This window comes from Bombina bombina, chromosome 3 (genome assembly GCF_027579735.1).
Source record: "Bombina bombina isolate aBomBom1 chromosome 3, aBomBom1.pri, whole genome shotgun sequence".
NCBI classification, from domain to species: Eukaryota; Metazoa; Chordata; class Amphibia; order Anura; family Bombinatoridae; genus Bombina; species Bombina bombina.
Window position 1 is genome coordinate 805,742,657 of NC_069501.1, and position 12,705 is coordinate 805,755,361.

At 43.0% G+C, this 12,705-nt stretch overlaps 1 protein-coding gene across 2 annotated transcripts in view; it reads right to left on the reverse strand.

The window, feature by feature from the left end:
- CYFIP1 (cytoplasmic FMR1 interacting protein 1) overlaps positions 1-12,705 on the reverse strand; it is a 543,505-nt gene that overhangs the window by 347,244 nt on the left and 183,556 nt on the right. For both annotated transcript variants that reach the window (XM_053707734.1, XM_053707733.1), the window contains exons 19-20: positions 3,778-3,854; positions 3,591-3,699 (exon numbers count right to left, since the gene is read on the reverse strand). In XM_053707734.1, the coding sequence (XP_053563709.1) occupies positions 3,591-3,699; positions 3,778-3,854 (186 nt within the window). The remainder of the gene's footprint in view (positions 1-3,590; positions 3,700-3,777; positions 3,855-12,705) is intronic.

The following is a 12,705-nucleotide window of genomic DNA, read 5'->3' on the forward strand; positions in this document are numbered from 1 at the left end:
GAACAACCATCACCCGGAAACACAGATCCCTAAAAGGAGATCCACTCACCCTGAGGCAATGGAAGACGACCCAAAAGGCCTCTTCTAACTCAGTCAAGAATAAGAGCTGCATCTAGATACACTAGAAACAGCTTATGCGGGTACACCTTCAAGGTGTTAAGAGTTGCAACAGGTTTCAAACTGCAAACCTTCTGCATGCTAGACAGCTATCCCGTACAAGCTGTTGGATTAAGCACAAAAGGACAAATCCAGAGGCCTAGAAATGAAGGCCAAACCGCTCAATAACATGGTAAGGGGCATTAAGCCCTCCAACACATGGGAGAGGAAACGATAAGTTCTGATGAAATCAGATGTCAGATAGAGTGACGCAGTGGAATAACTCCCCTGCCCGGTCACTTATGACTGAAGGCTATAAGGACTGAAACAATCCTTCCCACCTCATGGACCCACAGGTCCTCTTGAATGCTTAGCTTAACATGAAAACAAACAATGATAACCTGAACACTCGGTGCTTCTACTGAACTAGCCAAGCAGAACAGCGCCACGTGTCTGAACAGCTACAAGACTGAACGAACAGACAGAACCAGCCAGCACCTAGGGTCCCAACCGGCAAGCTGCATAAATTCTCCCTCGTAGGGGAAAAAAACAAAAACAGACATTTGTAACAGAGGACTAACATGTCCAACAACTTCCGAAGAAGTAATCAATCCAGAAGGTACCCGAAGGAAACAAAAACAAATAAAATACATCCCATCGGATATAAATAAAAGGCAACCCGGAGGTAACTACCCAAAAAGACACAGGCCTAAACGCAAGACCAGCCAAACGGAGTCCTATCTCACAAAACTGGGAAAGATCTCAAACAAATGACAATCAGGAGATTACTTCATCCCCACATGTCTAATGAGGTGCACCATTCGAATTATCAGACTAAAAATTCCCGTATCTGGTAACGATAGGGTCATTCAATAACTGAAAAACATGTCTGAGCAACACGCGAAGGCGCGCAATCCTGTAACGGAAGGCACAACACTCAGGGACAGATACCCCCGCGGGGAACTGTAGAGGCCCTCCACAAGGTGGAAGGCCCGGGACAATAGGGCACGAGCACATTCTCAAATAAACGTCTGGACTCTGCAGACGAACAATCGCCAACATTATGTGGAAACGAAAACGTGCTGCAACCTCTGGGGGAAACCCGCAACCCCGCATGGAGGAACCATAAACTGTGTTACCCGCATGTGCAGAAGTATGATTTGGTAGGGATCTCGCCTCTCGGAGGACGGGACCCCCAGAGGCGGATGGCTCAGCAGTTCCTTGATTCCCCAAGCCCGAGGAACCAGACGCTCTGAAATGGCATACGGAACAAAACTGGTTGACAGGCGTCAACGAGGCCACTCCGTTTCATCACCAGACACAGAATCTGAAAGTAAAACAGTCTCAGCATCAGAATCCTCCATAACTGGATAGAGGATATTTAAATATGGACTAAAGTAGTAACAACTAAAATGGCACCTGACACCCCCAATAGCTGGGGCACTCACCACCTCCTATGACCAGACCCCTGCGCACTAGAAATTTTTTCTTCGCCACGCGATCGGGAATGTGGAAATGGAAAAACAGAACGTAGCCAAGCCCGAACACAAGGTGAACCGTACAGTCCAAAACCAGCGCGGCCAACCAAAAGGCCCCGTCACTTCCAAAGGCCTCAAGTTCCAAACCACGAGCCCAGTAAACATTGCATATAAGCAGGTTGAATCACATAAACATGATTATAAACCCCCCCTGTTCAATAACCCCCCTCAGGAGATATTAACCCTCGATTCCAAGATACTAAAAGAGACTCACTGAGACCCTTATGTAGAAGTTAGACCCGCAAGGTGGTAGCCTCTCGGGAAACATTCACATTACAGTACATTGAGAATAAAGTAAAATGAAACGATCTTACCGGAATCTACGCCGTGGAACAGGAACACGGCCCTTCAAGTGTGACGGATAGTAGCATCGCCTCCACCATGGACTTGAGATAAGAAAGCAGGCAGCGAAGCAAAGTTTGACTACGCTGATTGCTTGAGGAGCTGTTAATATGAGTCGGGATGGTTTCGCAGAAAGGAACTCCCTGCATCTCCGGACTCTCATCCAACTTTCATCCAAGCCCTCACTGAGAGACTGACAGGACTACTTAAAACTCCTGTCCCATGCCAAAGAGTACTACCCTTCTTAAGAGAAAAAAACAGAAATTAAAAGTTCTGACACTTCTCTGCCATCCTCCTGGGACGAAAGGCAAAGAATGATAGGGGGGTGAGGGGAGTGGGAGGAGTTTGGCTGGGTTGTCTTTGTCTCCTCCTGGTGGCCAGGTTCTTAATTCCCAAAAGTAATGAATGCAGCTGTGGACTATTTCCATTAAGGAAGAAAATGCAAATGCTAAAATTGACAAAAAAAGCAAATAGCATAGCCCTCTGAGCATAAAGAAGGCAAGGAGCATATAGGAAGTGAGATAAAATAAACTACATTTTTTGGCGCCAAGTTTGACGCACAACACAAAAGTTAGTTGAAATTTTTGTTGGCACCAACAAATATCCGGATATGACGCAACTAGCGTCCTAAACACAATTTTGCGCCAAACAACCTGGCATCAACTAAGATGCATGAAATGACGAACTTGCATCATTATAGATGCATATTCGCGCCAAAAAAATTCTCACGCCAAGAATGATGCAATAAATAACAGCATTTTGCGCCCTCGCGAGCCTAATTGCCCGCAAGTTTTTCAAAAGCAAAAACAAGTCAAATTGGAAAAAAAGACTAAGACTATACCCCAGGTAAGACAAACTTCCTAAAACATGATTCCCAGAATGAAACTGCCAGACTGCAAAGGGAAATACACATAGACCTGACAGATGGCAAATATAAGTAAAATACATATATTTAAAACTTTATATTAATACATAAAGCGCCAAACCATAGAGAGTGTCTTAAATATTGATACATACTTACCGAAAGACACCCATCCACATATAGCAGACAGTCAAACTAGTACTGAAAACTATCAGCAGAGGTAATGGTATATGAGCGTATTTCGTCGATCTGAAAAGGGAGGTAGGAGATGAATCCCTACGACCGATAACAGAGAACCCTTGAAAAAAAATTCCCACGAGGGAAACCATAAAAAATCAATAGGCAATACTCTCTTTACGTCCCTCTGACAAACACTGTTATCTGAGAGGAATTGGGCTTCAGAATGCTTAGAAGCGCTTATCATAGAAGAAATCATAGAAATCAAGCACAAACTTACTTCACCACCTCCATAGGAGGCAAAGTTTGTAAAACTGAATTGTGGGTGTGGTGAGGGTGTATTTATAGGCATTTTGAGGTTTGGGAAACTTTGCCCCTCCTGGTAGGATTGTATATCCCATACGTCAATAGCTCATGGACTCTTGCCAATCACATGAAAGATAACATCTTAAACACAGATCCACTAAAGACTATCAATTTACATTATTACATGGGAAGAATCAAGAGGGAAAAAAGTGTACCTGTTACAATGGTAACATGTAAAGGATTAATGGTCCTTGTTCCTAACCGCTCACCTGCACATGGCGCTGCTTCAGCAAGGTGTCATATCGATTGGATGGTGGCTGAGAGATATTAGCTCCCTGATTCTTACAATCTGCTCGAAGCCGCTTGTCTAAAAGAAGACTGAAAGGCAACACAAATTAAAAATACGTAAATGATGTAAACAAACAAAAGTAACTGCTAAAGTCACCATATCCATACCTGCCAGCTAACACCTTGTACTGGGCAAAGATTTGGTCAGCAAGTTTGTAGACAAATTGATCAAAGCACAAGTTCACCTGTGAAGTACAGATTAAAAATAGAAAGTTTGGGCAGGTGCAATGGAATAGAGGAAACAGATTTTTACATATAGCTCAAGGTATCTACTAGGGCTGAGTAAATAATCGCATAATGCAATTAATCGTTATATGAGGCTATGTACTCTCTAAATCGCATGATTTTTTTTATCAACAACAACAAAAAACGTCTGAAACGGCTCACATGGGGAGGGGCGGACCAGGAAGCGTCACATCAATGTCACAGCACAAAACGCTACTGCGCTATTTTGAACTGTTAAATGCATTTTTTATGCAAAATGGATGTTTACATTTTTTTTTTATAAAATTGCAGTCCCAATATTTTGCTTCCATATCGCATAGCCCTATATCTACCTAAGAAAGCTATCTGATTTTTCAGAAAACCACAAGAAGCATCATAGTTCAGTGAGGCAAATAACTCCACAGCGTGCATGCAAATGCCTCAATTTATCCTCTCAGATTTATTACATATTACAGATATAGGACAGCAGCTGAGACTGCAAATATATTAATATAATATTCTAGAGACATTTATCTGGGGAAAAAAAAGTCTAAATCCTTTATCAAAGCAAACGTACATAAGACAAAACACTGTTGGGTCAGGGGGTGAAGTATAGACAGACAGCTTATTTTGCTACATTATATATTATACTCAATTCTCCTCACTCTAATCTATACGTGACAGGATATCAACTAACTTAGGAAAAAACATAATTTATGCTTACCTGATAAATTTATTTCTCTTGTAGTGTATCCAGTCCACGGATCATCCATTACTTGTGGGATATTCTCCTTCCCAATAGGAAGTTGCAAGAGGATCACCCACAGCAGAGCTGCTATATAGCTCCTCCCCTCACTGCCATATCCAGTCATTCGACCGAAACAAGACGAGAAAGAAGAAACCATAGGGTGCAGTGGTGACTGTAGTTTAATTAAAATTTAAACCTGCCTTAAAAGGACAGGGCGGGCCGTGGACTGGATACACTACAAGAGAAATAAATTTATCAGGTAAGCATAAATTATGTTTTCTCATGTTAAGTGTATCCAGTACATGGATCATCCATTACTTGTGGGATACCAATACCAAAGCTAAAGTACACGGATGATGCGAGGGACAAGGCAGGAACTTAAACGGAAGGAACCACTGCCTGTAGAACCTTTCTCCCCAAAACAGCCTCCGAAGAAGCAAAAGTGTCAAATTTGTAAAATTTTGAAAAGGTGTGAAGCGAAGACCAAGTCGCAGCCTTGCAAATCTGTTCAACAGAGGCCTCATTTTTAAAGGCCCAGGTGGAAGCCACAGCTCTAGTAGAATGAGCTGTAATCCTTTCAGGGGGCTGCTGTCCAGCAGTCTCATAGGCTAAGCGTATTATGCTCCGAAGCCAAAAGGAGAGAGAGGTTGTCGAAGCTTTTTGACCTCTCCTCTGTCCAGAGTAAACGACAAACAGGGCAGATGTTTGACGAAAGACTTTAGTAGCCTGTAAGTAAAACTTCAAGGCACGGACTACGTCCAGATTATGCAAAAGACGTTCCTTCTTTGAAGAAGGATTAGGACACAATGATGGAACAACAATCTCTTGATTGATATTCCTGTTAGAAACTACCTTAGGTAAAAACCCAGGTTTGGTACGCAGAACTACCTTGTCTGAATGAAAAATCAGATAAGGAGAATCACAATGTAAGGCAGATAACTCAGAGACTCTTCGAGCCGAGGAAATAGCCATCAAAAACAGAACTTTCCAAGATAAAAGTTTAATATCAATGGAATGAAGGGGTTCAAACGGAACTCCCTGAAGAACTTTAAGAACCAAGTTTAAGCTCCACGGGGGAGCAACAGTTTTAAACACAGGCTTAATCCTAACCAAAGCCTGACAAAATGCCTGGACGTCTGGAACTTCTGCCAGACGCTTGTGCAAAAGAATAGACAGAGCAGAGATCTGTCCTTTTAAAGAACTAGCTGATAAGCCTTTGTCCAAACCCTCTTGGAGAAAGGACAATATCCTAGGAATCCTACCCTTACTCCATGAGTAACTCTTGGATTCACACCAATAAAGATATTTACGCCATATCTTATGGTAGATTTTCCTGGAGACAGGGTTCCGAGCCTGTATTAAGGTATCAATGACTGACTCGGAGAAGCCACGCCTTGATAGAATCAAGCGTTCAATCTCCATGCAGTCAGTCTCAGAGAAATTAGATTTGGATGATTGAAAGGACCTTGTATTAGAAGGTCCTGTCTCAGAGGCAGAGTCCATGGTGGAAGAGATGACATGTCCACTAGGTCTGCATACCAGGTCCTGCGTGGCCACGCAGGCGCTATCAGAATCACCAATGCTCTCTCCTGTTTGATTTTGGCAATCAGTCGAGGGAGCAGAGGAAACGGTGGAAACGAATAGGCCAGGTTGAAGAACCAAGGAGCTGCTAGAGCATCTATCAGCGTTGCTCCCGGGTCCCTGGACCTGGATCCGTAACAAGGAAGCTTGGCGTTCTGGCGAGACGCCATGAGATCCAGTTCTGGTTTGCCCCAACGATGGACCAGTTGAGCAAACACCTCAGGATGGAGTTCCCACTCCCCTGGATGAAAAGTCTGATGACTTAGAAAATCCGCCTCCCAGTTCTCTACGCCTGGGATGTGGATCGCTGACAGGTGGCAAGAGTGAGACTCTGCCCAGCGAATTATCTTTGAGACTTCTAACATCGCTAGGGAACTCCTGGTTCCCCCTTGATGGTTGATGTAAGCCACAGTCGTGATGTTGTCCGACTGAAATCTGATGAACCTCAGTGTTGCTAACTGAGGCTAAGCTAGAAGAGCATTGAATATTGCTCTCAACTCCAGAATATTTATTGGGAGGAGTTTCTCCTCCTGAGTCAACGATCCCTGAGCCTTCAGGGAGTTCCAGACTGCGCCCCAACCTAGAAGGCTGGCATCTGTTGTTACAATCGTCCAATCTGGCCTGCGAAAGGTCATACCCTTGGACAGATGGACCCGAGAAAGCCACCAGAGAAGAGAATCTCTGGTCTCTTGATCCAGATTTAGTAGAGGGGACATATCTGAGTAATCCCCATTCCACTGACTTAGCATGCATAATTGCAGCGGTCTGAGATGCAGGCGCGCAAATGGCACTATGTCCATTGCCGCTACCATTAAGCCGATTACTTCCATGCACTGAGCCACTGACGGGCGTGGAATGGAATGAAGGACACGGCAAGCATTTAGAAGTTTTGATAACCTGGACTCCGTCAGGTAAATTTTCATCTCTACAGAATCTATAAGAGTCCCTAGGAAGGAGACTCTTGTGAGTGGTGATAGAGAACTCTTTTCCACGTTCACTTTCCACCCATGCAACCTCAGAAATGCCAGAACTATCTCTGTATGAGACTTGGCAATTTGAAAGCTTGACGCCTGTATCAGGATGTCGTCTAGATACGGAGCCACCGCTATGCCTCGCGGTCTTAGAACCGCCAGAAGTGAGCCCAGAACCTTTGTAAAGATTCTCGGGGCTGTAGCCAACCTGAAGGGAAGAGCTATAAATTGGTAATGCCTGTCTAGAAAGGCAAACCTTAGGAAGCGATGATGATCTTTGTGAATCGGTATGTGAAGGTAGGCATCCTTTAAGTCCACTGTGGTCATGTACCGACCCTCTTGGATCATGGGTAGGATGGTCCGAATAGTTTCCATTTTGAATGATGGAACTCTGAGGAATTTGTTTAAGATCTTTAGATCCAAGATTGGTCTGAAGGTTCCCTCTTTCTTGGGAACCACAAACAGATTTGAATAAAATCCCTGTCCTTGTTCCGTCCACGGAACTGGATGGATCACTCCCATTACTAGGAGGTCTTGCACACAGCTTAGGAATGCCTCTTTCTTTATTTGGTTTGCTGATAACCTTGAAAGATGAAATCTCCCTTGTGGAGGAGAAGCTTTGAAGTCCAGAAGATATCCCTGAGATATGATCTCCAACGCCCAGGGATCCTGAACATCTCTTGCCCACGCCTGGGCGAAGAGAGAAAGTCTGCCCCCCACTAGATCCGTTTCCGGATAGGGGGCCGTTCCTTCATGCTGTCTTGGGGGCAGCAGCAGGCTTTCTGGCCTGCTTGCCTTTGTTCCAGGACTGGTTAGGTTTCCAGGCCTGTCTGGAATGAACAACAGTTCCCTCTTGTTTTGAAGAGGAGGAAGTTGATGCTGCTCCTGCATTGAAATTTCAAAAGGCACGAAAATTAGACTATTTGGACTTTGATTTGGCCCTGTCCTGAGGAAGGGTATGACCCTTGCCTCCAGTAATGTCAGCAATAATTTCCTTCAAGCCAGGCCCGAATAAGGTCTGCCCCTTGAAAGGAATGTTGAGTAATTTAGACTTTGAAGTCACGTCAGCTGACCAGGATTTAAGCCATAGCGCCCTACGCGCCTGGATGGCGAATCCGGAATTCTTAGCCGTTAGTTTAGTCAAATGAACAATGGCATCAGAAACAAATGAGTTAGCTAGCTTAAGCGTTCTAAGCTCGTCAATTTAATTCAATGGAGCTGTCTGGATGGCCTCTTCCAGGGCCTCAAACCAGAATGCCGCCGCAGCAGCGACAGGCGCAATGCATGCAAGGGGCTGTAAAATAAAACCTTGTTGAATAAACATTTTCTTAAGGTAACCCTCCAATTTTTTATCCATTGGATCTGAAAAAGCACAACTGTCCTCAACCGGGATAGTGGTACGCTTTGCTAAAGTAGAAACTGCTCCCTCCACCTTAGGGATCGTCTGCCATAAGTCCCGTGTAGTGGCGTCTATTGGAAACATTTTTCTAAATATAGGAGGTGGGGAAAAGGGCACACCGGGTCTATCCCAGTCCTTGCTAATAATTTCTGTAAGCCTTTTAGGTATAGGAAAAACGTTGGTACACACCGGCACTGCATAGTATCTATCCAGCCTACACAATTTCTCTGGAATTGCAACTGTGTTACAGTCATTCAGAGCAGCTAATACATCCCCAAGCAATACACGGAGGTTCTCAAGCTTAAATTTAAAATTTAAAATTAGAAATCTCTGAATCAGGTTTCCCCAAGTCAGAGATGTCACCCACAGACTGAAGCTCTCCGTCCTCATGTTTTGCATACTGACACGCAGTATCAGACATGGCTCTAACAGCATTTGCGCGATCTGTATCTCTCCTAACCCCAGAGCTATCTCGCTTGCCTCTTAATTCAGGCAATCTAGATAATACCTCTGACAGGGTATTATTCATGAATGCAGCCATGTCCTGCAAGGTAATCGCTATGGGCGTCCCTGATGTAATTGGCGCCATATTAGCGTGCGTCCCCTGAGCGGGAGGCGAAGGGTCTGACACCTGGGGAGAGTTAGTCGGCATAACTTCCCCCTCGACAGAACCCTCTGGTGATAATTCTTTTATAGATAAAGACTGATCTTTACTGTTTAAGGTGAAATCAATACATTTAGTACACATTCTCCTATGGGGCTCCACCATGGCTTTCAAACATAATGAACAAGTAGGTTCCTCTGTGTCAGGCATGTTTAAACAGACTAGCAATGAGACTAGCAAGCTTGGAAAACACTTTAAAACAAGTTTACAAGCAATATAAAAAAACGTTATTGCGCCTTTAAGAAACACAAATTTTCCCAAATTTTTAAATAACAGTGAAAAAATGAAGTTACACTAACGAAATTTTTACAGTGTATGTAATAAGTTAGCAGAGCATTGCACCCACTTGCAAATGGATGATTAACCCCTTAATACCAAAAACGGAATAACAAATGACAAAAACTTTTTTTTAAACAGTCGCAACTGCCACAGCTCTACTGTGGCTTTTTACCTCCCTCAATACGACTTTTGAAGCCTTTTAAGCCCTTCAGAGAAGTCCTGGATCATGCAGGAAGAAGCTGGATGTCTGTGTCTGTAATTTTTGCTGTGCAAAAAAACGCCAAAATAGGCCCCTCCCACTCATATTACAACAGTGGGAAGCCTCAGGGAACTGTTTCTAGGCAAAACTCAAGCCAGCCATGTGGAAAAAACTAGGCTCCAATAAGTTTTATCACCAAACATATGTAAAAAACGATTAAACATGCCAACAAACGTTTTAAAACATAATTTATGTAAGAACTTACCTGATAAATTCATTTCTTTCATATTAGCAAGAGTCCATGAGCTAGTGACGTATGGGATATACATTCCTACCAGGAGGGGCAAAGTTTCCCAAACCTCAAAATGCCTATAAATACACCCCTCACCACGCCCACAAATCAGTTTAACGCATAGCCAAGAAGTGGGGTGATAAGACAAAAGTGCGAAAGCATAAAAAATAAGGAATTGGAATAATTGTGCTTTATACAAAAAAATCATAACCACCACAAAAAAGGGTGGGCCTCATGGACTCTTGCTAATATGAAAGAAATGAATTTATCAGGTAAGTTCTTACATAAATTATGTTTTCTTTCATGTAATTAGCAAGAGTCCATGAGCTAGTGACGTATGGGATAATGAATACCCAAGATGTGGATCTTCCACGCAAGAGTCACTAGAGAGGGAGGGATAAAATAAAGACAGCCAATTCCGCTGAAAATAATCCACACCCAAAATAAAGTTTAAATCTTATAATGAAAAAAACTGAAATTATAAGCAGAAGAATCAAACTGAAACAGCTGCCTGAAGTACTTTTCTACCAAAAATTGCAAATAGTAAAAGTATGCAAAGAAGACCAAGTTGCTGCTTTGCAAATCTGATCAACCGAAGCTTCATTCCTAAACGCCCAGGAAGTAGAAACTGACCTAGTAGAATGAGCTGTAATCCTTTGAGGCGGAGTTTTACCCGACTCAACATAAGCATGATGAATCAAAGACTTTAAGCAAGACGCCAAAGAAATGGCAGAGGCCTTCTGACCTTTCCTAGAACCGGAAAAGATAACAAATAGACTAGAAGTCTTTCGGAAATTTTTAGTAGCTTCAACATAATATTTCAAAGCTCTAACTACATCCAAAGAATGCAACGATCTTTCCTTAGAATTCTTAGGATTAGGACACAATGAAGGAACCACAATTTCTCTACTAATGTTGTTAGAATTCACAACCTTAGGTAAAAATGTAAAAGAAGTTCGCAACACCGCCTTATCCTGATGAAAAATCAGAAAAGGAGACTCACAAGAAAGAGCAGATAATTCAGAAACTCTCCTAGCAGAAGAGATGGCCAAAAGAAAGAAAACTTTCCAAGAAAGTAATTTAATGTCCAGCGAATGCATAGGTTCAAACGGAGGAGCTTGAAGAGCCCCCAGAGCCAAATTCAAACTCCAAGGAGGAGAAATTGACTTAATAACAGGTTTTATACGAACCAAAGCTTGTACAAAACAATGAATATCAGGAAGACTAGCAATCTTTCTGTGAAAAATAACAGAAAGAGCAGAGATTTGTCCTTTCAAGGAACTTGCAGACAAACCTTTATCCAAACCATCCTGAAGAAACTGTAAAATTCTAGGAATTCTAAAAGAATGCCAAGAAAAATGATGAGAAAAACACCAAGAAATGTAAATCTTCCAGACTCGATAATATATCTTCCTAGATACAGATTTACGAGCCTGTAACATAGTATTAATCACAGAGTCAGAGAAACCTCTATGACTGAGAATCAAGCGTTCAATCTCCATACCTTCAAATTTAAGGATTTGAGATCCTGATGGAAAAAAGGACCTTGCGATAGAAGGTCTGGTCTTAACGGAAGAGTCCACGGTTGGCAAGTGGCCATCCGGACAAGATCCGCATACCAAAACCTGTGAGGCCATGCTGGAGCCACCAGCAGAACAAACGAGCACTCCTTTAGAATCTTGGAAATTACTCTTGGAAGAAGAACTAGAGGTGGAAAGATATAGGCAGGATGATACTTCCAAGGAAGTGACAATGCATCCACTGCCTCCGCCTGAGGATCCCTGGATCTGGACAGATACCTGGGAAGCTTCTTGTTTAGATGAGAAGCCATCAGATATATTTCTGGAAGTCCCCACATTTGAACAATCTGAAGAAATACCTCTGGGTGAAGAGGCCATTCGCCCGGATGTAACGTTTGGCGACTGAGATAATCCGCTTCCCAATTGTCTATACCTGGGATATGAACCGCAGAAATTAGACAGGAGCTGGATTCCGCCCATACCAGTATTCGAGATACTTCTTTCATAGCCAGATGACTGTGAGTCCCTCCTTGATGATTGACATATGCCACAGTTGTGACATTGTCTGTCTGAAAACAAATGAACGACTCTCTCTTTAGAAGAGGACATGACTTAAGAGCTCTGAAAATTGCACGGAGTTCCAAAATATTGATTGGTAATCTCACATCCCGAGATTCCCAAACCCCTTGTGCTGTCAGAGACCCCCAAACAGCTCCCCAACCTGTCAGACTTGCACCTGTTGAAATCACAGTCCAGGTTGGAAGAACAAAAGAAGCCCCCTGAACTAAACGATGGTGGTCTGTCCACCATGTCAGAGAGTGTCGTACAATCGGTTTTAAAGATATTAATTGAGATATCTTTGTATAATCCCTGCACCACTGGTTCAGCATACAAAGCTGAAGAGGTCGCATGTGAAAACGAGCAAAGGGGATCGCGTCTGATGCAGCAGTCATAAGACCTAGAATTTCCATGCATAAGGCTACTGAAGGGAATGATTGAGACTGAAGGTTTCGACAAGCTGAAACCAATTTTAGATGTCTCTTGTCTGTCAGAGACAGAGTCATGGACACTGAATCTATCTGGAAACCTAAAAAGGTTACCCTTGTCTGAGGAATCAATGAACTTTTTGGTAAATTGATCCTCCAACCATGTTCTCGAAGAAACAATACAAGTCAATTC